The sequence below is a fragment of the Chlamydotis macqueenii genome, chromosome 2 (genome assembly GCF_036417535.1).
Source record: "Chlamydotis macqueenii isolate bChlMac1 chromosome 2, bChlMac1.mat, whole genome shotgun sequence".
NCBI classification, from domain to species: Eukaryota; Metazoa; Chordata; class Aves; order Otidiformes; family Otididae; genus Chlamydotis; species Chlamydotis macqueenii.
Window position 1 is genome coordinate 10,967,772 of NC_141557.1, and position 26,417 is coordinate 10,994,188.

General features: G+C 38.7%; 1 protein-coding gene across 1 annotated transcript in view; it reads right to left on the minus strand.

Annotated features, from left to right (window-relative positions):
• The window catches only part of LARP4B (La ribonucleoprotein 4B), a 56,374-nt gene that overhangs the window by 29,515 nt on the left and 442 nt on the right, over positions 1-26,417 (minus strand). Inside the window, exon 2 of the mRNA XM_086741908.1 lies at positions 8,452-8,586. Coding sequence (XP_086598034.1) covers positions 8,452-8,532 — 81 coding nt within the window. The 5' untranslated portion in view covers positions 8,533-8,586. The remainder of the gene's footprint in view (positions 1-8,451; positions 8,587-26,417) is intronic.

The following is a 26,417-nucleotide window of genomic DNA, read 5'->3' on the forward strand; positions in this document are numbered from 1 at the left end:
CACGTGTGCCAAAAAAAGAAACCACCATGCTTGCCTTCACTTTTAATACAACTCCTGCTTTCTATACAAGGATAAACACAATCTGGCTTCACATATTTAAATCTGATTTGAAGACTGAACCAGTGGAAGCTACGAGATCAAACACTTTTTGGACCATTTTCTCCTCCTCCTCCTCCCTTCCCCCAGAGCTGAAGCTACACCAAGATTACTTCTTTAGGAAAAACAAGCTAAAGATAGATAAGACCTCATGTATTCCATTGAACAGTCATTGTACGTTATCAGAAGCTAATTCTGTTCCAAGCCTTTTTTTTAAATTCGTTATCTGACAAAAAAAAAAAAAAAAAAAGAATACATAATCCCTCAGTGACTTACAGCACTGGAAGGGGCCTCACAATCATCTAGCCATCTCGTGGTACTATGGCAGGATTAATTATAGTTTATGTAAAAAAAAAAATTGTGGTATTATTTTACAAAAACACTCAGACAGATTGAAAAGGTACTTTGATTAAATGCTACTTCTTCCAAAAGTCTGTTCCAGTATAAGTCTTATTTGTTGTACATAAAAATAATTATTTCTGACCTTATGACAGCAAGGTCGTATCTTTATACATGCGTATTTACATATTGGAAGACTACTACTGTAAGACCCTTAACTTGCTAAAAAAGCGGTTCTCTCTCTTAAAAAATAAAAATAAATTAAAAAGCTGAAAGTACTCAGCAATCTCTGCTGCTCTAAACAAGAGTTGTTCTTATTTGCCTTTACATAACCTTACACCACTCAGATCTCCTCTCAAATCCATTACTATTATTACAAATTTGGACTCCATCCTTCAGACAGCTTGCAGACTGTACCACTACAGCACCACTCTCCTCTGTTACTTAGAAGATAGATATCGAAAACAGATGAAAGTAAGACAAGACAGACCTTTGAAATCTATGTCAAGTGTTCTTTCAGCTGTACATTGAACTCAGTGCTATTTTTCAATTGGTTGTGCACCTTATGACAAGTTTAATCAAGATGTACTTGAATTAGTTTTAAGTCAGCCTGGCAACTTGCCTTCATTGTATTCATACAGCAGTATATAGGGGTACAAAGGCTAATTAAAGCAGTTGCCCTTCAACTAACTAGCAGAAGGTCCATTTTGATTTCCACTGTAAATTATACTTGCGGGGTAAATGCTGCTTAACACAGAGATCCATGCTGATATTCCAGTATCATTACTTTTTTTTTGTAAATAAGTCATCACTGTGACTGATTTCACAGCTGCATTCATAGCAAGTCAAATAGCCTACATAAGCTTAAGGCATAATTCAAGTCTTACCTATGTTGTCTATATGGTCCCCGTCACTGCCAAACTGCAGGATCTCTGCTTTGTTTCCAAATTCCAAGAAAAAAAAAATCCAACTTTAGAGAAATCCACAGTCACTTTTGCCTTTCAATCTCCTTTGCTTACTTTTCTTGTAGCAGAAAACCTACTACTATCAACACAGAAATAAATTAAGTGTAAGGTCCTCTTTTACTCATTCATACCTAGTTGGTAAACTAAGTTAACACCTGCTTAAAGTAATGAACCAAAAGAGAAGTAAGCATTTTTTATTTCCTGTTGTCACCTGAAGACTAAAAATAATGATGCTGCACTGAAGCATAGTAAGTAGAACCAGGCTAGATTAAAATCAGGTAGAATAGAATATTAAAAAAAGCTCTTGCTATCCCAAACTGTTTATAATTTCATGGCCCAGAGGAGGACCATGAAGATGATTAGAGGGCTGGAGCACCTCTCCTATGAGCACAGGCTGAGAGAGTTGGGGCTGTTCAGCCTGGAGAAGAGGAGGCTCCAGGGAAACCTTATAGCGGTCTTCCAGTACCTAAAAGGGGCCTACAGGAAATACAGGGAAAAACTCTTCAGTATGGCCTGCTGCGACAGGACAAGGGGTAATGGTTTCACAATAGAGCGAGGTAGATTTAGATTAGATATTATGAAAAATTTTTTTACACCGAGGGTGGTAGAATGCTGGAACAGGTTGCCCAGAGAGGTGGTGGAAGCCCCATCTCTGGAAACGTTCAAGGCAGGCTGAGGGTCTGAGCAACCTGATCTAGTCAGGGGTGTCCCTGCTCCTTGCAGGGGGGTTGGACCAGATGACCTTTGAAGGTCCCCTCCAACCCAAACCATGATTCTACAATAACTTACAAATAAAAGGTAGTACTGAGCAAGGGTAGAAGCACTCTAGAAATTCAAATGTTGCACTTTAAAGTCACTATAAAGCACTCCTGCAGTAACAGTAGAGTTCACATTTAGCAGCATAAAACAGACTAGAAGTTTAATTTCTCTTCCTTATACAGAGAGAAACTTATTCTCTTCTCTGAAGCTTTCACAAGGTATTTCAATATTCGAGTAATTTCTTACCCTACTTCTCTTCATTGTGTTACTCTGTGTAACACAAAAAATGCAAAGCTGTAATATAGCTGCCAAAGTATATTCTTCTCCCCAGACAAGTATTCTGCTCATAGGACAAATGAATCACAAAAAAAATAATGTGCTCTAGATTCTTAAACATAGGTTACCATATATTTAAATGCCACAAATGTAAACACCATAGGCAGAGTCAGATTTGTATATGTAAAAGACCCATATAGGCTACCTTTCAGGGGAAACCTCCTATTCACCACTAATCCTCCAACCAAAAAGACTGCTGAATTGGCTAGGGAATACATCCTCTCCTCAGCAAGTCTGCTTTGAAATTGTAAAGAAAGAAAAGAGGAAGACTACCTTGCCCCACCCCCCCAAGCTTACGAAGCCCCAGAGTGCCTGCAGAGATATTGTTCTTAAGGATAGGAACTCTGATGCACCATTGCTGCCATCTGCTGCATTTTTTTTTTAATTCTCCCGGGGGACAAAGTTATTTAACATGCTTGGATCCAGACTTAAAACTATGCCAAGTCACTCCTCTCTTTAGCATTCCCTGGAACGAAGAACAGGAGGTGGGGTGCGGGGGGGGGGGCAGTTACTTATAATAGTTTTTTTAAGAAATGCCATGAGTAAATAATTCAACTGTTTTTTATGTCAGCATAAAGTCACAGTAATACTTGCAAAGTTTCCAACTATTCAGAAAACTCCCTCTTCAGGTAAACAAATAGCAAGATTTTTCCCTTGGTGATTACTAACTACATGCTTTCTAGAGAGGAACTAAGTGCCTTTAAGAGATGGATCAGGGCAAAGTCCATTTTTCCAGTGCCTTAACAAGCACTTCTGCTATCAACTTATGGGGAAGAAAATGGGTGAAGCAGTTCAGGCAAGCAGAAACTTTTCCCAGTTTTCCCATACCCTTCTCCTTACATGCAAAGGCACATTTTGTACTTGTTCCTTTGGTTTTATCTAAGGGTTCCAGGGATTATGTCTATTTTTAAGCACCTATAGTGCACATTCATTATGTCACATTTTTCAATACTGTTTACTGTGGGATAACAATTTAAAAAAAAAAAGTAAAAACAAAACCAACAGTAACAAATTTAAGCAGAAAATCCCACACTGTTGTTATGCTACATCACCCTGAGGCTGCTTGTTTAACTTCCAAAACTCAATGTCTTAAACGCCTTCTGGCTAAGCTAAACACCATCATGGGACTTGAAAACCACTTTAGAACTAACAGAATTTGTGCTCTGCCACTTCAGAACCCAGCTCAGCTGGGGGGTGGATTTTGTTTATTTTGTCTTTTTTTTCCTTTATACATCTATATTTCAGCTCTGGTACACTTCTCATCTACTCGAAGTCTAAATAGGTGTTCCCTCTCCATGAAACAAAACTGCTCTGAAGCAGCAGTTTCATAACTTGAACAATTTTAGTCCTATGCCCTGAACTCACCTATGCTGAAGGCAGGAAGTCAACATGCTTATCGACAGCAGTAAACCTCCCCATCTACTTTCATTTCTATAGGTACCTATTCCTTCTCAAGGAATTAGGGTTTATTCCCATATATAGTCTTACAGATCCAAGTTTTAAAATATAGTCTAGCTTTAAAAGTTACAATAGCACAAGTTAAAACAGTGATTATCCTGCACTCCCAAGGCCATACCTGATGTCATACCCACCACCAGTTAAGGGACAAGAGAAGAGTGACATCAAAACGACATCGCAGCGTCACTACTGAGGGCTTCTGGAAATAGCTGGTCAGATTGTTCAACCTTCCCTCCAATATATCAAGGTTAAATGGACTGTTAAAAGCTTAAATACACATTTTACACATTAAATCAATTAATCATTAGAAGTCATAGAATCATAGAATGGTTAGGGTTGGAAGGGACCTTCAAAGGTCATCTAGTCCAACCCCCCTGCAAGGAGCAGGGACATCCCTGACTAGATCAGGTTGCTCAGAGCCTCATCCAGCCTGGCCTTGAACGTTTCCAGAGATGGGGCCTCCACCACCTTTCTGGGCATCCTGTTCCAGTGTTCTATAACCCGCATCGTAAAAAATTTTTTCCTAATTTCTAATCTAAATCTACAGGTGCAGAATTATTCAGCACTTCTCTTACAGTCTAAGTCTACAATAATGTGACAAAGTGAACACTGAGCAGTATTGATCCTTCATGATGCTGATATCACACGTGTTTAGTTTAAGGTCTAATCCTCCCATCTCTCATTTAAAGCTATTAATGATCTCTTGAACTATTAAATACCACCTATGTGTTATATACGCTGCTACTTAACTCTTAATTGGCACATACTGTATGTAATACTGGGTATTGTTAAGTGATCTGAGGATTATATGCTATACTGAATTTTCACTAAACTATTAAATGAGGTCCTATACTAAACCAGTAAATCTAACTTCCTTAGTCTCTTTTTATTTTATGAGGCTTATTCTTGAACAGGGTGCAAAACAATTTTTGAACAACATAACCTAGCAGCTCTAAGCCCAAGACATCCTTCCATATTACCTCCTATGATAAATATTTTGGGAAGTACAATTAAGTCCCATCTTAAGTTTTCTGACTTACTAGCTATTTTTCTTGTCCTTAGAACGAACAATATGATCAAACTTGTCTTTACAGTACCTGTAAGCATTGACAAAAACCAGCGCACCACATCCATCTGAATTCCCATTAAAAGCAGCCCATGGCAACACCTGGTAATTATTCAACTGGAAAAAGAATGGATAATGCTTATATCACATTCAAACAGCAAATTTAAACAGCCCCATGCTAATATTCTCCACTGGAACACACCAACATTTGCAGAACCTGTTGTCACTTGATGACAAGAATCTCTTCTAAAGTTAATTTCAATTTTCCACACCAGGTCTTTGATTCAGCCAATCAAGGTTCCTTGGTCCTTGGAAAGTGCTCTGAGAGGCCACATACTCAAGTGTGGGCACAGCAGGGGAAGAGTTTAGGATCAACGAGCAAGGAAAAAGACCATGCCCTTACCACTAAAGGTTACTGAAGTCCTGTTTAGCAGAGACAGGTCACAAACTATCGCCAGCACAGGATTTGGGTCTTGGTCTCTTTCCTCAGAGACTGATCTCTAATTTCTACCAGCAAAGTGTTACTGATCAAAAGGAAACAAGCGAGTCAAAAGGGAGTGAAACATTTCTTAAACACTGACTTTCCCGGATCAAGTCTGACAAGGACTTTCTCAGAAAGAGTAAGTGTCAATAAGACGACAAAAAAAAATTCAATTATAGAGGTCAACTGAAGTGACAAAGCCTGCCTCCAGGTTAAAAAAAGCACCAGAAATACCAGTATATTTAACTCCCAAATTTATCAAAACTAAGGATTTGCTAGTATCCTCTAAATTATCTATCTCCAGTGTAAGTGTAAGCTACCTGTAATAAATTTACAAGGATCCTCAAGTTGTTAACTTCCTTCAACGGACCTGCATAGAGAATCACTGAAATCCTGCTGTTTAACACTACTAAAAATCAGCCAAATTCAAGAAGAGCTGTTGTTGGAAATGGACCATACTAGGCTTATGGGAAAGCTACATTAGGCATTAAATAGCATATAGTTTTATAGCTACTTCAAGGCAGAAGAAATTATTTTGCCTCCCTCCCCATGAGATTAAGCCTTTGAGAACTGTTAGTAAACAAGAGACTTCTGTAGCATTACCATAAGCAACCCTGGAAAGTTATTTCTGAAGGGTTCCATCATAATATTAAAACTTTCATTTTAATTCAGTTGCTATTGACTATCTGTCCAACATTACTGATAGTAGAATGTCTGTTAAGTTTTGCTCCTGCCAAAGAAAACAGATGACTAAAGTAATAATTACAAAAATTTATCGTTAATATTTAAAGATATAATTAAAAATACTTTCATAATCACTTCAGAATTAAGACTAGCATACACGGAGTTATTTTGCCAGTCGCTACAGAGGTGTATCAAATTTTCCAGTAGAAATTATACAGCTTTCCTCCTGAACTGCCACAAAAGCACTCAGACCAGGTATCGCCGCACCCTAGTAGAACAGCACAGCCAAAATAGCTAGAGAATGTGATTCAGCAAACTTCTTTTAAGTCTATTTAAAAAAATCCTAGAAATCTCACTAGATACCATGGCAGTATGGCCCCATATCAAATACACACTGAAGTAGGGATCACCACAAACATGCATCTATATCTTTACGCAGTGTAGCCTTCTGATCTCAAAATAATTAAGACACACAAGAAACAGCAGGTGATTTTCAGTTAACCTGAAGCATGTACTGCCTAAATGCAATCAAGTCAAGTTCTCTTTCCTATCACATTTTTGGAAAGATTAAATTGTCTTGATGATTTTAGTTTGCTGTCTTTTCTGTACTCCTTGATGTTTTTCTCAAACTATAGCCTTGTTCCCAAAACTTGCAAGTGAAGTCCTGAAGCACTCACAAAATACACTCATGCAAGCATGTCATCTTGAAAACAACACTTTTAATAGCATATATTGGCAATGATTCCCATACAACAAAATGACCTTCTGATGCTGTGCATGTAAGAGTATGATACTGATAAAACTTTAAAAAAGCTTAATAAGCTACAGATCTCATTTTTTTTTTAAATTAAATATTCAGCAAAGGAAAAGCTTTAATCTCAAAAGAATTAGTTATTTGAAATGCACCATTACAGCACTATGGATACATTGCAAGGTATCAAAATTGATATTAGTCTCCTCTACTAAGGAAAAAAAGCAGATAGATTTTTTTAATACCGAAAGCAATGGTTTCTCAATTTCTATTCTTTCATACTTGGAGAAAGAAAGATTTAAATCCAAGTTTGCACATAGCTTTATAAAAATTCCGGTATGCCAAATTAAAAGAACTAGCATCAATGTGAAGACTAAAACCACCTTTGGTAGTAATGCACCTGTTGAAAGCACATTGACAGTTCCAAGCTTTTGAAGCAAATCTGCGAGAGCCTTACTCAAGCCTACACACTGGTTTCTTGGAATTAATGCCTGGAGTATAGGGCTGGGGGAGGGACAGGACGGATGACCAACAACAAACCCACAAACTTCACAAAAGCTCAACTTTCACAAGTATGGCACAGAAATGGGTTCACCGTTTTCCTCTATTGTCAAATAGATAAAATTCACATCTGAGAAAGGTAAACAGAGCAGAAGAGAACCCAGAATACCAAATTAAAAAAAAAGGGAGGGGGGAACAATAAAGAAAAAACTCACCAGCTTGCTTAGTTTAGAAAAGCTCAAGTTTACAGTGTTTTTCAAAACTCTCTTTAGTGCTTGTTGCAAGGTAAACTGAAGCAGTAAGCAACTGCTGCTTAGCACAGCCCAGGCTAAGCGCCTAGCAGAACACACACCGAAACCACATTGTTCAAGATGTCCAAAGAGGAAACATTCCTCCCAATATACAGTCAACGGCTAAAGGCGAAAATACAATGTTTAGAGTTCATACACACATCAAGTATTCAATCTTGAAGACATACGTAACATTTACAGTAACATCTGTACACACGGTAGTATCTGCTGTATGAACTGCCAAAAGCATGCTGCACAGGAGCACAGAAGCAGGAGCATGTGCCATTTGGCAGAACTGACCGAGCGAAATTCCTTGTTACAGAATGCAATTTCCTGCTTGTAATTTTTTCAATAACAGATACACGCCAAGTGCACTTCCTGCATTTTCCTCACATGTTAATGTGTGCACTAGAACTTTACTCGAGACCAATAATACAATTCCTGCACAGCCTAAAAAGCCTGGTACCTTAAACGAGTGCAAAGTGGTGTAACTTGCAGTTTATTTAAATCCCCTGTAGGGCTGAAGAAAAGTTAAGTAGAGGCTCCTACTCAGTACGGAGAATTACCCACTTTCAACAGCTCTGTTCTAGCATTTTATGTTGCAATAATGCTATCAGCCAACTGTCTTCTAAAATGTTCTGAGATACAGTTTTGATTAAAACATAGTAAAAAAACCTGTTTCATGCCACACTTCTACCAGGGAAATATGTAATTATAATACTTACTAGATGAGAACCGTCTTTAACTTCTTGTACTTGCTGCACCTGCGGTTCAGCCACAACTTTAGTGTCCTGATCAGAAGTCATGAGCTGTCTGCTTTTTGGCTGCTCAGAGAGAACTTTACTGGTCACCTTTGTAAGCTGCAGAAAAAGGAAGACAAAAGATTCTGTAAGCGGTTGCCGAAATTCCTGAGAACTCACAGCCACTCCAGACGTGCCATCCTGATTCAGACCAAAGGTCGAAAGAACTTTCACACACCACGGTCAGGGTTATGGGTTCAGGGAAAGTGTTATGGCAGAAGGTGAGGACAAAGCAGTCTTGCAGATATGCTCAGCTCCCAGTCGCTGGCTGCCTCAGGAGCACAGATGAACACTTGCCACAGCACTGGGCAGGGAAATTCCACTGGGAAAGTTTCACTTGATTCTCACCTTAATTACTCAGATTGGTTTTCAACCCATGACTTCTTCATACCACCTGGTAGACTGACTTAACTTATTAAAAAGCATTTAGTCACAAACCAATCTTTGTCTTCTACAACTACTCTGACAGTCACTTAATCTCTGCAAATTTAAAGCAGCGTGTTACAACAGTTCTGCTACATTAGTAACGCTCAACAAGTTGTTCTGCTCCATCATCCTAAAATGTTATTTTATTTGATTAGACAAATAGAAAGCTAAGTAGAGTTGAAAGTCTGACTTCGCCTTGAAATCTGATACTATTATTTAATACTGTTATTTTTAAAAATGTCTGGTCTTTAAAAAAAACAAGAAAAGCTCATTTAAAGCACGAAGTCTCAGAAAGTAAATATTGGGATGAAAAAACAGTGTAATTTTTTTATTTATCTTCTCTAAAAGGACTATGAGTAAGTTGTAATATGCTTTTTGAGTTACTTATTTACCTGGAAATTTCAGTACTCCATCTGTAACAATGTGCAAGAGAAATTTATTCCCTTCAAGTTGGTGACACCAAATTTCAGAGAGAGATTCTCTACAGTCTCCTTAAAAAATAGAAGTAAAGATTTGCAGCACATGGAAAGTAATTGTATGATTCCATTCTCTAGCAGCATAAGCTCTTTTTAAGGTATCTTGACTCCGAAAGACTAGAGTAAAAAAGTATTTCTTTCACTCTATGGCATCATGGCCTTCCATGGAATGTCCTCTACACTATATTTTGAAATGGACAAAAGCCTCTCATGCAACTGACTGAATACATTCCAAAATTTTCAAATAATTTTGACATTCATCTATGAACTGATTCAAGTGCCTGTATTACGGGATTATGCAGAAGATAGGATGTTTTGCACACACAGTTGAAGAAACAATTACAATTACATATCCCTGACAGGACGAAATATTCAGCTTACATGAACAGTTGCTTATCACTTCATGCTATTGATGTAAAGTCAGCATGAAAAACATGTTTTTGAAACACATGCACTGTGTCAGTGTTACAGTCCCAGAAGTTTTTTTTCCTAACACTGTGCCTCTCATCTTGGAATAGAAACTATTTAAGTAAGGCAGAAATGACACAGAAAAAAAACCCACACAAAAGAAGTGAAAAAAATTATATTGCCGCTTACATACAGTGTTACACACACATGAACACACACAGAGTCTACATGGCAGAAAGTCTGGAATTCGTTCAGGATGCTTGTATTTTATAAAATAACCAAAAGTCATCCTCAGGATGAAAGCAATTTTTAAAAAGCAAGCATTAAATAACTAGACTTTGTGCTGCTCAAACCCAGGCATGGGAAGTTGGATGCACATTAACAATGCCGAAGGTGTCTAAGCTTCTCAGAGAATGCTTCTGTTAACATGCTTTAAAAAAATTGGTTTTAGCTTTTTAAAATTTCAGTTTAATATTTTCTAAAAAGAGGACAAGACTTCTTACCACATTTCACGTTCGCTGTATACAATCTCGACTGCTGTTCCTACTAGACCTTAAGCACACACATTAGTCCAGATTCACAAGCTGCAGTCTACTTTACAGAAAGACAAATATGTTTCAGTCAGCAATGATGTTATCTACTCAGTTTTGATGCCCAAATCAATGCTGAGGTACTTCTTTGAACCCCTCTATGTTGCCTGCTTATCTCACACACTCCCATTCCCTTCTAGGATCCACCTGTCATGCTGCAATCTCTTCCATCCTCTGGTACGGAAGCATCAGTACTTTGTAAATCTATGGATTATGGAAGGAAAACAGACAAGATCATGTGAGTCTAACAAATGAGAATAAAGTTCCACTACACATACGTCCTTTAAAGCACTTGCTGACTGGCCATCAAGTACAAAATATTCAGCTAAATCATTAATTTCAGCTGAGGGTAGACAAGTTGTTAGCCAGCTTGATAGATAACATTACTGCAATGTGCACATTGCAACTTCCAACTTCTTGGGCAAGGCACCAGCAATCAAAGCAGCACATCATTCTACGGCTTTTCAGAAGTCCTTTAGATGAGATTACACAAGACGCTCATTACAGGCTAGGTCTAGACTGAAGCTATAGGTTACTTTGGATTAGTCAGGCTAATAATCGTATTCTCATTAGTTACATAGATTTATTGTGATACACACCACACTATATCCACTCATGTTGTGAACAAGTTTTTTTTTAATAACCACAATGCCAAACGCATATATTTAAGTTGCATTTTGATCATTCAGGATCAAAATGGCTCTCAAAACAAGCAAGATACTATATAATGTGTTTAAAGAGGATATCCAACTTGCTTTTTAAGTCCCACACTTTTAACACTGATCAGCTATTGCCTCTCTGCAGATGGTAAGCCATATTGAAAGACATCAAATGCAGAAGGAGTTCCCTTCGCAATTTTCTTCACTTAGCATGTCACACTGCTACAGGTCCCTAGGATATCAAATGCTCTGCTGCAAAATCCCATCTGTTGTGATATCCTTCAAAACGACTTCATGTGCAGGGCTGTTCCGGAAAGTTAGTGCCATCAACTTTTCCACCACGGAGTTGCCACTGACCAGTCTCTTAAGGCATAAAACCTGTATGACAGCATGCTTCCATGACTATCATGTCAGATAGTACAGTGTTTGTGGAAAAAGTAGTGTTACTTCAAGAGAGAGAAATAAAGACCACAAAGTGTTTAAGGCTGTTCACAGGATGTGTTTTAGCACATTTTTCATTATATTGACAGTTTCATAAACAAGCTTATTTAGAGGAACCACAATCAATATCTGATAGTGCTAGAAACTACAGATAGTTTCGAAGACAGTCCGTCCTCTTCAGATGCTAGTTTAATAGTCAAATTAGCAAGCAAGTTAAGTGCAGCATTTTAACGCAGCAATAAAATTATCATCCCATTGAAGAGTTAACTTGCTCACCACTTTAAAAGATACGCTGAATTGCTTATTGGTAAGCTCTACCTCTGCATAAATACATGCTGCTGCAATACACAGGAGACATTCAAGAGAAAAAGGCAAGCTGGCAGACCTGTTTGGGACAGAGATAGCAATACCTACGGCAGAACATTGAGCTGTCAGAAGTAGACGGTATTTTTTTTTTTCTATTCCGTTTACTTAAAAAACACAAGAAAAACTTTCAGAGGCACACAATGTCTTGAGTAAGCTTTTAAATAACATTTCCAGTCTACAGAAAGCAGATTTACAAAAAACCCTATGTCTTCCAAAAATTATGTCTAGTCACACAGTCTACAGAATGGCCTGCATTTATGAGTTGATTTAGAAGTACAAACTTATAAATTTGTAATATTATGTATAATATCAATTCTGTAAGCGTGTATAGTAAACTTTTATTTTTCCTTCTGGCTTGTCATTCGATCATCACAGAGTAATTAGTCAAGTTCAACAACTTCAGATACATTACGTGAAAAGCAAAGTTACTCTTGAGACATGCAGATACTTATTTCCAGAACTACCTAATCCAAGAGAAACTGCATGGATTTTACTGAAGCTTACCAAAAGCAGTTTAAACTTGGTTTGTAAGTAGGCAAGACACTTATCCTCTAGAAGGTTAAAATCCAGGTAAAAGCACATTTCTTTAGGAACTGCACAACATTCAACCATTAAGTCCTTACTGTCCCCAAAACTACAGCACAGTGCTCAGTCTGCTAAATTAGTAATTGCAACAGGAAGGAGAAGAGCACCTTAATACAGTTGTTTTCTCACTAGAACAAGGATGACAGGAGCAGTAACTCTGTACTTGTACAGATCTGCCCCTGTGGGGACCTGGTCAGCAGTGGTTAACCTGAGGACTTACAAGAACATTCTCAGGATGGACTGAGACCACCTGGCCGAGCAACACAGGTAGCCCATACTTCAACCTTCTGGATTCCTTCTGCAACATCCACAACCACTTTTAGAAATAAAAAGCTGGGGGATTTTGGAGGCGAGGCACGGGGGCCAGGGTGTGGTGGTGTTTGGTTTCTGGTTTTGTTTTTGGTTTTTTTTTGTTTGCTTGGGTTTGTTTTTTTTTTTTTTTCTTTTTTTTTTTTTAAAGTCGACAACATGGTTCTTTACTGGCAAATATTTTCAAATGCATCCTGTTATAAGAATTCCATCTTCTGAAACGAAGATGATTTCAGAATTCTGACATTTCAGAAGATGCCAGATGCAAACCAGCAGCGCTCCACGGGATGACTATACAGGTAACTGCACACAGCCACGTGATCACTCTTGTCTGGATGCCAAGTCAAGCAGAGCTGGGACTGCTCTCATCCAAAAGCCACACATGTGTTACTATGGTGCCAACACCAGGCTAACCTTTACACTGCTTTTTAGTTCCAGTTTACGTATCTTACAGTACTAGCAGAGTTAACATTCAACTGTCTGAAGATATTTATATACACACTGCATCCACATACACCGTCAACCTTGCAAACAGCTCGGAAGAGACATCTACTCAATCATTATACAGCCAATGAAAACCACTACTGCCCCCGCCAACCCCCCCAAACCTCCCTCGAGTGTAGCCCTCAATCCTCCCACCTCTGCTTTCATTAGTAGTAGTCTCTAATTTCTCTAATTCATATTCAAAGAGTGCTTTTATGTAGTCTGTTTTGCTGTCTAGAGTTAGAAGAGTATGAGTAGCAGCATGCATTCTCCCAGTCAAACCAGTCAGATAGATCTGTTATTTAAAAACATGCAAAACCCCGAACAATGCTCTAGGCCTGAGATCTTGCCTGCCAACTTTCAGCGCAGAGTAATCAGCCCTTAAAAAGAGATTTACAAATGCAAGTGCTGACAACTAACTTTCACATTGCAAACAGCAACACCATAAAACAAAAAAGCTCACTGGAATAAAAGATCTTTTCATTGCTCTTCCAGCAAGCACAAACAAAAATAGATTTGAGTTTGGCTTTGTGCAGAACTCTTCCTAGCAAACATTTTAAAAACTTTAAACACAGATTAGGATAAACTTTTCACAAGGCTAATACAGAAATACACTTCCAGTAACATGAGAAAATCCTAAAATGTTTTCAAAACAGAGGTGCACTGCTTAACTTAAGCCTCACCAGTTGCAGGCCAGAAACGCTCTTTCTACCACCAGAGATAACATGCCTTCTCAGTGTCTTTCACACCCTTTACTACCCACAAGGATCATGCCACCAGGCAGAAGTCAGAGCTACCACTGACTTCAGCTTTGGAAAGAGTTTTAGCACCTGCTGAAAACATCACATAGTTGATATGAGAAACAAGATGCTGTTTCCAAAAGTATGCTATTAATACATTAACTCCTGTTTAAAGTAAGTTTACCTTTCACAAGGGTTTTGAATACCCAAGGTATAGGTAATACGTCAAGAGTTAATCATGTTCTCAGCCCAGGTAAAGCTGCTAGCTCCGATACAGGATAGAGCATCATCAAGAAAAACTGACAAATCCTAATCCTGAAAGGCTGCAAGTTTCCCTTCACCTTAGAATTATAAGCAGTGATAAAAACTGGAGCTTACAATTTTAAGCAGATGGCTGTTTTAGAAGACTTTCAGCTGTTAATGTAAGAGTAGAACCACCATCCCACTGCATGGGGCACATGTTGCCACTCTGTAGGTGAACAACCCTGCAAAGCTGTATCGCTCTGATACAGAAAGCCTGTGACAGAGCTCAGGGTTTTCCATCTCTCCTTTGAAAGCAGGAAATTATTCTCTTTACAGAACAAATACAGCAACCAATTATTCAAAGGATGGCATTATTTAAAAGAAAATATACTGTGAAGTGGTTACATTACCACAGCAGACAAAATAGCTGTGAACAAAAAAATCTAACCACTGCAAAAAGTACATCTGTCAGTGGCGATCTCCACTATCATCATTGTGCCTACATCACTTGTAAACTCTGTATTACACAACAGCAATTAAAAAGCTGACATGACATAAATATTTAGCCACAGCACGTGTCTACAGAAGTTAAATACTGAATACGCTACTATTTTAAAAATCATCACAAGGCTCTGAATTTGTTTAACTGCCAATTAGCTAAACAGGTGGGGGAAAAGTCAAAAATTTCACCTCTGGAGCTTAGTGTGATCCAGACATTTATCAAAGTCTGACAGATGAAGGTTTCAAAACGCACATGCATCCAGTGTATGTGCCAGCATGGTGGCTGGGAAGTTAAGAGTTAAAAAAAAAAAAAAACAAACCAAAATAAAACCAAAGAGAAGTACCATCTGATTTGCTTCAGTTTTCCTTCCTGCCAAGAAAACTGCTTATGCCCAGGCACTTCCAGTCAGCACCCAGAAAAACGCAACTTTTTGGTTCTTGGAGAGAAACATAAGCATGAAGAGTGAACCTGCAACTGGACACCTGGCAGGTGCAAGGCATTTTAAAACACACACAGCAACTGGGTGTTAGCAAGGAATGCACTCTGTCAGAAGACCACCTAAATGTTAATCCTGTACAGTTTTAACATCCTGTAATAGCAAGCACCAGCTCAAATGGTTTAGAGGTACTGCTGCATCCACTTCAGATTTTTTTTTTGAAAAAAAACTTGTGTTCTTAATAAGGCTAATGGCCTCCAAACTGTTCTGCAATTCCATTAATTATCTCTTCAGTCTCTCCTCTAAGAATGGCTGAGACTTCAAGAGAAACAGTAAACCTTGCTATTTAAAGGGAACGCTGTATTTCCGTATTTAAAGATCCATGAAACATTTCTGCACTAGGCTTCACAAGCCATTTCCAACTTCATCATTTACTGAGCTAACTCACACACGAACTTGTACGATGAAACCACACACTAAAACAGATTACTCCATAAACCTAAAAATTCAGATTGTTACAGTAAATCAGTTGTCTGAGAGATATGAAGCAATAAGTTACTAAAGAAAGGTGATAAAATACAAAAAAATCCTGACAGTGGTTAAATGATAAGAACTCTATACAGAGGTATATGAAAAACTTCTAGTCAAGAGCAGGAAAAATGGAAAAGGCATAATTTACAGTCTTATTCACTCACTTGATCTCAAACAACAGGAAGAAAGATCTTGATAACAGGATGACGCCACCACCAAATAATCCTGATTTATCTTTTTTATGTCTAGACTTTTATGCATTGTATTTTAAATATCTATCTTTTCACTGTATTGAGAGGTCTCACACAGAATTGCCACACACCAGGAAGGAAAATTTCACACACCGGTACTATCTGATATGCACTGAAGTATCTCTCAAGAAATGGATTAGTAAGCCTGTAGATCACATCCCCTTCAGTATTACAATGCACCAGATGTTTCTTCCCACTGGGAAGAAATTTTTGTGCCTGATAAGAATGTCATGTGCCTTGAAGACAAGTGTCATTGTGTCATGAGCAGTTTTCAGTTTGCTTACAGCTTGTTCTCCATTTCCAGACCTGAAGCAGCACTCTCCTGACTGCAGGCTGAAGCACATAACATCAAGAAACCCAACTCGTTAATTAACAGGAGTTGCTTCGTGTAGCACATCCATCACAAAGCCACAAGCTTGTTTTCTTCACTGTAAGTGGACTAAGAGCACACGCCTTGCAGGTTACCCACAGACATGCATATTTAATTTCTATCATAATTATTACATCAGATAAGATATTCTTTTATCAGATGACGATTTTTAAAAGTACCAAACTGTTAATTAAAATAAACCCTTAACTCTCCCATTTGTGCATTATCTGAGCAAACCCCTCAAATGGCAGAGTTAAAATTGTTAGCAGCTCAGCCAAATCATGACAATTCTGAAATGAAAGGTGGGAAGCTACCTTAAGATAAAGTATTTATAATTCTCCACAACGCCATCTTCTCCTCTAAAGTTGTTCTGTTTAGTTGAATGTAGAATCACAAATTCTACATTCATTACCAAGGCCTACAGAAAGCAGAAAACATCTCACACTGGAGGAAAAAGGTCTTTTATCTCTCTCAGGAAAGAGACCAGGAATTTGCCACTCAAGCACATTAGGCAAGTACCTCAAAGTATAATGATTTTCCACCAAAATACTTCATCACTTGCCCTCGGTATAGGTTCATGAGCATTTGATCTCCTCTCTGCCTCTCAGCCTTGGTGTGTCTTCTTATTTTTGCAGGACAGAAAACATTACCAGCAAGAACAGAACTGGAATAAATTTGAACAATTCCCCTTTTCTACAAACAATTAGAGAGAACTACACAGTAGTTGCACTACTAGCCTGACTGTAAAGGGAGAGTAATTTTGCCTATAATCCTCTAAAAACAACCAGCCTAAATAATGGCCAAGTGTAAAACAAAAAAAAGATCATGTTTATGCCAAACATGAGTTAACAGAAACTGTAGAATGTGATGGAAGCTCCCTCCTTCTGCAAGATTTTTTAAAAATTCATGTATTTTAAAAACTGATGAGGTTTTCATCAGAGCATAGGCATTATACATTATACTAACCCACTGCTCACATTAATTTCTTGTAGGAGCAGTGAGGTTCTGATCTGCAAATACAAGGCAAAGCTGACATAGTGAAAATAAATTAAAAGTGTTGGTATTTTTACTAATATACATAATTTTAACTGCTAAAATTGTTTACCTGCTGCATGAATATTAACTCTAGTTGGTTTGGCGTGATCTCTGATAGCCTAACTGCATTTTTCTCTGAAAGTCAAAGCTTCTCAGTAACTTCAGATATCTATATGCCTACAAACTAGCTGGGAGACTACTGCAGGCTTTTAATGTAATACCAATATTTAATGTCAAATATCATTCACCGATGCAGAAATGATTTTTTTTTTCACTTAATGCAAACATTAGGAAAGCATCACAAAAATCTGTTTCTGAAGTTTAGCACCATCAAATGTAAAATGTCATCTAATTAATCATCAACTATCATCACCCATGTTGCTTGTCCACACTGAGCTCACAAATTAACAATTGCACAATACCCCTGTACACACAGAAAGCAGAAGACCAGGACACAATTGACTAGAAGCAGTAAACTGAACTGGAAAGAAAATTAAAAATTGCCCTGGAGTGGATAGGGCAGGAGCTGATACCTATACTAGGACTTAAAAAAATTGTGTTCATTTCTGTACTACTGTAAAATAGGCATTTTCAGAAGTTTTAGTTACTTAAGATAAGGGAAACTTCCAAAAAACTTCCACATGTCTTCAGCCTACATTACTCCTTCCCATAGCCAACCAAGACACCACATGAAGAAAAAAAGCCACATGAAAGATGTCTCAGATATTTTTTTTCCTAAGAACTGTAGTTCTTCATTTTGAGACACATCTTATTTCCAGCAGGTGAGTTTACTTTGGCACTCTAGATAATAAGTCTGTCTCATTCCATCATATCTTCTCTGAACTCATGCACACATGAGGAATTATTATGCAAGGATAATATCTTGCATAATACTATGTTTTCCTCGTTTCCCTTCTCTTCCTACATAGCTGGCTTGCTCTCACTTAATCAAGGAGTTTTTTTGAGGTTTGCTTTTCCTTAAAGTATCTACTGACAGGAAGTCAGAGAGATTACTCCGCTGAAGGAAGCAACAATTAAGTACTCTAACAGCTCACAAAGAGCAATAAGGTTTACAGAAACTGTCACACTTTCATCATGGGAGGCAGTTTTCATTTCAAGACTGAAACTGGTTCCTGACTTGGAATGAAGAGATACTGAGCTTTGCTGGCTAACAAACTTGCCAGCATCTCAGCATGCCAGTCCCGCAGTAAATGGACCTGTCATTTTATAAATATTTTTGCTTTCACAAAACAACTGCAAGTTCTACAGTATTTTATCAGATGCATCAATTTTCAAAGCCAAGATGCAGCAACTGATGGTCCATTTGGCCTTCCACAATTCTTCAAAGAAACACTAAGTCTTCAAAAGATACGACACATGACAAAGTATCAGCAGCTTTAGCGCTTGCTCAGAGGGAACAAGTTAAATGTTGTGCATGAAGAGTGTCAGTTTAGCAATGCTGGGAACAACGAACTTCCTTGTTTCAATTACCGAATGTTCCTCCTTCTGATTTACCAATAGGATCTTTAAGTTTTCCGCATACTTCACTACTCTGCTACCCAGAAAATGGCCAATGCAGAGTCACAATGCTGCCAGTGACTCTAGGCAATACAGTTCACAAAGGTAAAGGAAATAAGTAACCTAGCTCTGCTGGGCAGGATTTTACGGACAGCACCTTCTTCAGAAAAATTCAGAAGTTGGCAGAAGAGGATGCAGTATTTTACGATGAAAGACAAAACTAAAAACATCACTTGAAGCTATAAGGTTAATAATTAGGGCAGTTCCAAGGCTGAGGTTAGAAGTCTGACGTTCTTCAACAGGTCTTAATAGGCTTATGTCAGAATATTGTTATTTGGATTCCATGTTTCAAGTCTTCAATCAGTGCTGTGCTTAAGCAAGAGGAGGTCAAAAAACTGTATTAAAAGCTCCTAGGACACTTAATACTTTTAGTGCTTTGAAGTATTCTTCAAGACACAGAGATAGCTTCAAAGCCGATTTGCTAAGTTCTTTGTCATCACATTCCCAGACCACACAATAAACACCTCATTCAGGGAAGCAGAAATTTTACACCAAGGATCTAAACTCAAACGCACACAAAATGAGAATTCTGGAAGAGATTTGATGCAAACTGATGGGACAGCTGTTACAGTGCTGCTAGAATACACTGTCAGTCAGAACAGGCCTGAGATAAGTGAGAAAGAAGAGATTCTACACTTATGTAAAGTCCAGGTGGGAGACATATACAGAACCAACTAAGATGTTGATAATTACAGTGATAAATGAAAAGGTACAATGACAAGATTTCTTCCAATAAGAATGTATACAATAATTCTTTATTATGCAAAGATTATTTTCATCAACAGTTGTTCAGCAAAACATATAGCCTAGGATGAACTGCTCTCAGCCTTCAGGGCTTTGGTTTTTTTTTTCTGACTACTTGAAAGGCGCTCATTTACCTAAAATACATTAGTTTAAGTTTTGAAACATGTTCACAAACAAATCTAAAGTGAAATTAAACTACTTGCAGAAGAAGTGTCATTTAACTTTAAGGTTTTGTAATAACAAAAGGAAGCCAATGTTTTTGCCAATGATTATTTCATTAACCTCTTTGCCAAACAGAGTTTAACCCAAATAATCCAGTCATTTTAGCATTACTTCCTCTTTTGGAAAAAGCCGCCATCCTTCACTACAAGCTTCACTGAAATCAAACACAACTCTTGCTTACTTTTAAAACACTATATGAAAGACTATCACCTACTGGGTGCATTTTTGTTCACAGTTAGAGCACCCCACCTTTTTAGAGTATCACTGTAATCAAAACTACTGGTAATTCAGGTTTTGACTCAATGTTGAAGGACAGACTGTTCCAATATTTGAGCTTGGAATTAAGGACGACGATTCTTCTTTGCAAGTCAAAATAATTGGGCACAACCCTCCTAAAAATTTTGCTGATTCCTTGAATCCAGGCAGTTAAAATACACAACATTAATTAAGAAACAGAAAATTATAATCTTAATGAAATAGATTTTAAACTAAGCTGCAACAGGTGCATTAAAAAAAAGACCCCCTGCCCCTTCTTTATAATACAAATCTTCTAGATACGTACTATAAAGAACTGGACAACAAGCTTTAACCAGGAACAGGGACACAGACCTAAGATCTTGGAGACATTCCAATGCAATGATATTTTGCCCAAATTGTTTGCCTTGCTGCTTTAAACAGCAACATGTTGTCCATCTTCTGTCCCTATCCGGCAGCAACAACATTGAATGGGAATGAAACTCTGAGATAAGATTGCAAATTCTGCACATATAGGTAGCTCTTTTATAAGCTTTGGTCCTCAGCACTTAAAGTAACCGTGTCCCGATGCACTCATCATTTTTGCTCTATTTTTCCAATTCCTAGAACAAGAATCAGAAAGCAGCAGGATATATCAAAAGGCTTGAGCATAAACCTTCAGCACCAGGGTATGAAAAAGTAAGCTACTTCAGACATTAGCCTGTTGATTCATCAGTTCCTTGTTTGACCAACAGTCAGAGTCAGACTTGGTTGTGGGGCAAACCGCGACAGCATTATAACCTGTAAAAATCACAGATACCAACACTAACAAAAAAAAAAAAGCTGCCACGAGATATCACTGTAAAGCTTCTTCAAATTTCTGACAAGTGAGATTTATCAAATGGCTAAATATTTTTTCTTCAATATAACTAATATTTTGTTTCTTAAGATTCTCTGTCAGATCACTGGCATCCTATGATTATAAAATCCTTGAAAATAGATTGCAGAATGTTAGGCTTGCTGAGAAATACAGAGAAACACTTTAATGAAAACAACAGAAACCTACAATTTTTTAAAGCAAGTTTGTAACTACATTCCCAAGACAGATTCTGCCTTATGAATACTATCAATAAACTATTAATATTCATCATCGTTGCTTATTTCCAGAAGCTAGCAGGGAACAGCCAGTAAGAAGCTGAGGGAGAATTTATCTAAGCAAAGGGAAAATATTGTGCTGATACTTGTGCAAGAAAACACAGGAAATCTAAAAGCAAAATTAAGCGATACAGTATTTAGACTTGCAAAAAGCCCAGGACACGCTTTAGATAAAATAAATGCACACATTCTCAAAACTCAGTATATTCCTGAATAAGTCCCATGTGAACTACTGATAGCATCTGACAGTGTAATTTCCAAAGTCTTTCTATCGCCAGTGTTTGCTATTTTCAATAGTGAAAGTGACATAGGCATTATAAGGAGGAGTCTCCAACGGACAAAGCAGTTCCAGGTCTAATTCATCATTAGCTACCATGCCACATAGATGCCTATAGATATCTACAGGCATCTATGCGTCTATCTATATGTGCAACAGCCCAGAACTAAAACTCTCATAGTTACTGCTACCTTAAATACACACACACACACACACTGAACTGAAGATACCTGTCAACTCTAGACGGCCATAAAGGCAGTCCAGAACAAACCATTTCTGTAGGATATATTCTAGGGGACACCAGCTCCTTACATGCCAACAGCCTTATGCGAATAACAACAGAGCTGCTGGAAGTGCAGAGGCGGCAATCCATTCAGCTTATGAACGAATGATTCCTTTTGTATTACATCATTCAACTACCCATTAAGGAGCTGGACTGACAGGATCCAGAATATGCATAGCCCAGCCCTCCATGGTAAACGAGCGTTGGAAAAGATTAAGGCTCAAAGAAATTGGTGATTCATCAGGGCGTCAAAACAGTGTTTCCCCAATTCCCTGCAATGTTCTAGGCCAAGTAGCTAGCCACATATTAGTAACCTCTGTCAGACTTCCAATTTTGGAGTTAATTGCTGTTCCTGAAACACATAATACCTGCAGCAGCACACATCACAGAACGAACACTGTCACGGCTATCCTAATTGCACAATTATGCTGTATTACAGTCACACCTAATTTAAGTACTCCAAAGCATCTCAGTTCTCTGCAGTTATTACTCTGTAGCGCCTGCTTCCTAACAGAGGGTGGAACACCCCTCTTTAGAAAGAAAAGGTAACAGCAAAACACACAGAGAACACAGAAATATGAAAGACAATTGAAAAAAAAGATTATAAATCCTTGGCTCTATCACATCGCCAAAACTTTAAAAAATACCAACTATGCATCAATTAATAGAGTTTGTTTCCCTCTTGCACTACTTTGTGGAACTTGGCTAGATGAACTCAAATGAATAGGTGTTACAGAAATCAACTTCTTGTCTCCTGTTTCTAACAAGTTCCTCATATTTACTGGTTTTAGATAAATTTTTATCATGAGCCAGTCAAAGGCGGTATATCCTTAAAGAGAAATAAACAGACTGTCGGAATAGCAATGGATCTTCTTCAATTATCCAGTACTTACAGCACTAAATTAGTTTTATTGACCCGGTGAAGTATCACTGAGTTTTATATTCATAAAAAGTTAAAAGATTTTATATTCAGAAAAGTGCTTCAGAGGTATTCTGTTTTCGTGTTTACCGTTCTAACATATCGGCTTGCCCTGAGCTTAGCACAGAGGAGTTAATACACAGGAAAAGAAAACAGAACTTCCCCAAAGCATTAACTTACAACTGTATTTACAACATTTTCAAGTGGTACCTTTGACAAAGCATATTACCAGTTTGGGGGGAAGAGGGCACGTGCATGCATGTTCTCTTTTTTTGAGGTAACACATAAAACTAGCTCTATTTAAGAGTAAGTTCTACGTCACTTTCCCCTTCCTAATTTAATGACTAGCTTATACGGTGAAATTCACCTGCCTAAATCTTGTTTTATATCAACTAAAATTATAGTATTGGATTCAGCATGCATGTGCCTTGCTTTGGGAATAACATTGTTCAAACACCTTTCCGGGGCCTTTATTACAAGGGCAGATTTCACCCTCATCTTCTACATAGTTCTCCACATACTACTGCCTCTTACAAAACTGCAGGGGGAGGGGGTAATTTTCTTCCTTACAACGTCCTATTTCGTAACATCCTTCCTTTCCTACTTGTACCTGTGTGTTCATTCTGAATGCAAATACAAGAGACTGGCAATATTCACGTTAGTTTAATATCACTGATTACAGACACCAATAAATGCAGCCAAAGGCTATTTTCCACAGTTATTTCTAAGTCACACAAACTTGTTGTCTAAAAATGTAACTTTGCTAGTAAATGCTAAAAAGGACAGAATGCTATGTAAACCACATTTTTTACATCTTACATCACATAACACTTCCTCACATGTGCGCATACACACATGTACAAGAAACCCACCACACTCCCGAAGTTTGATATTCTTCAGACCTGAAACTGTGTTTTGTTGCTTTCTTCATCTAGTTGCTTTTGCATTTTTCTCTGTGCCAGCAATAGCCTTCTCGATGCTGCATTTGTTAGCTACCTCTACAGCCACCTTTGCACCTTCCTTCACAGAGGATCTCCAAGACAAGACCGCTCTTCTTCAAGACAATTGATAAGGCCATTGCCCTTGACAAAGCCTGCTCCTTCCATCATAGGCACAAGAAAAGATAAGTCAAGCGTTCTACATGCTTATTTGTGTACCTTACCTGTTAATTTACGAGAATGTGAATGTCTGATGAACATACACAGGCACCATTAAATATTAATAGCACCGAAGGGCCAAAAAGCCACCTAGTTTAAAAAAAAATTAAACTGGTGAAACACATCTACATCTAACTACTTTGTTCTTTGTAACTCCTTTCTTGCTACCTTTCAGCTGTCACTTTAGATTTGTCATGCACTATGGCCAGAAACATGCCTTTTCCGTGTCTAGCATGTGCATTTTGTAAGGTAATGCAATAAATATTTAACAGAGTTTATATTACCATGCCAATTAAACTCACAACTGATTTAAAGCCAAAGCCACTGCCAGATATGAGACTTAAGAGGCACAGCAACAGATCTCCACAGAACATGTAGATTAGACAACCTGATTGTATTTATTCTGTATTTCAGTAAAATAAAGCAAGTAGTTCATTTCAATCTAATCACATAAAATATCAGAGCCAGAAGCTGCCTACATGGTTATCACATGTCTCAAAAAGAAACAAAAACCATCCAAATCCCAAAGCCCCAAATCCCAAAGTTGTGACTGTATCCAGTTACAGGTCTTCCACCTTGATCTGCACTGAAGTAGATTTAAGTTCCAGACACATATCTAAACAAGGTATGTACACACGTATCAGTTATCCATACCTTTCCATAGGTATATCTTCATCAGAGCAAGCCATAAAAAGCAACCAAGGCAGAACACACTTGCGCTGACACCTTTATTCCCTTAAGGCATTTGTGTGTAAACACTTGAAAAAACAGAAAGAGTTAGAAGGGAAACAATTCAATCTAACCCAAAACACTATGTGCACTTAACGTTCTGATCATAGAACATGAAAATATACAATAACTTTTTTAGGAACATCCAAAAAGTAAAATGTTTTCTACTAATTCATTTATGCAAATCTTTTATTTCAGTTTCAATAAGAATTTTTTTTTGTCAAAATGTAAACCCAATTAAATATAACAGTAATTTCTGGCTTCCTTGTAAGTAGCACACACATATAAACAGCAACACACGTAGAAAAATAAAATTTTCTCCAGACATTACATACACTGTTTTCTGTATGTACTTTATCAGGCCTCACTCTAGTTATTTCCTCCCTTTCACTTCCCGTAAAAATAATAATAATAATAATAAAAAAATTATAAAATATCAATGTTCTTCTAATAGCTAGAGTGATTAAGCTGATTAGCTTCATATCTCAAGAATTAACTTTAAGAAATGCTTACAAGTCAGCAGGAAACAAGTGAAAGTTCAACTGATAAAAACAGTTACCAGATCAGAATCAAAACCCTAGAGTTTTGAAATCCCAGCAAGTTTAAAAAAAGAACACAACACGCTTTGACCTTTGAAAATGTATCCAGTCCTTTAAAACCAGGTAAGTTTGATGTGAAACTTAAGCCACATGAAAGGTTAATGCCTTTCAATAGCAATCCTGAGTCAGTACTTAAGAAGGACTCCTACTCCAGTTTTACTAAGGATTCAGGCAGAGACCAACAAAATTAGGCCAGAGACAAGACGCAGAATCTGAAGTCAGAATTCCCATGGTTTTACCCCAACCGTGACTCAAGTTTAAATAGTGGTTTTGAAACCAGCTCTCTCTGCGTGGCCACAGGCAAGCCTCAACCACTTTGCCTCAATTTCCTTACCTGCAGAATAAAAATAATTACACTTATCTGCCACACAGGCACCTCATACAACATTGTTTGGCAAGCGCACATCTGTTTAAACTGTGGACAAAGCTACGCAGTAATTTCGAGCATCTGCACAAACTGAAACCGAGAGTGAAAACAATTTGTCTGAAGCAGCCGGCGGAGGCCTAACGACAACAAAATCCGAGGGGAAAAACACCCGTTTGCGCGGTGGCTGCTTTCGCGACTCTTGCTTCATAACCCGGCAGCACAGCTGGCCCGCTACGTCCCGCACCACCAGCTCAGCTGCCCAGGCCACAGCTCCCGAGAGAAGCCAGCGCTGCCCTGCACCTGCCCGCGCCCACGGGCGAGGGGCCGGCACCGCCCGCACCCGCCACTCGCTCCAGCCGAGACGGGGTCACAGGTCCCACCCGCCACGGGCGGGCAGCCGGAGCGCGCCGTGCAGCCGGTGCTCCAGGCGTGCCCTCGCACCGCTCGCCCCTTCCCCACCGGCTCCAGAGCCGCTCGCACCCGCTGCGCACGGAGAGATCTCCCGGCAACGCCAAACCGCCGCGCTGGGCAGAGCTCACTCGGCCGCTGCCCGGCCACCCGTCGGGGCCGGGGCACGGAGCGTTGCTTGGCGAGGCCGCAGTGCGGGAGCGGCCCCGGCGGCCCAGCCCGGCGACTCGCCCTACGCCCCGCCACCACCAAGGCCCCGAGCCGGGATCCCTCCTCCTCCTCCTCCTCCCTCCTACCTCTCCCCCGGGAACCGCCTCGGGTGGGAAGATGGCGGCTCCGGCCGCCTCCCCGGTGCGAGGGGGGTGGCG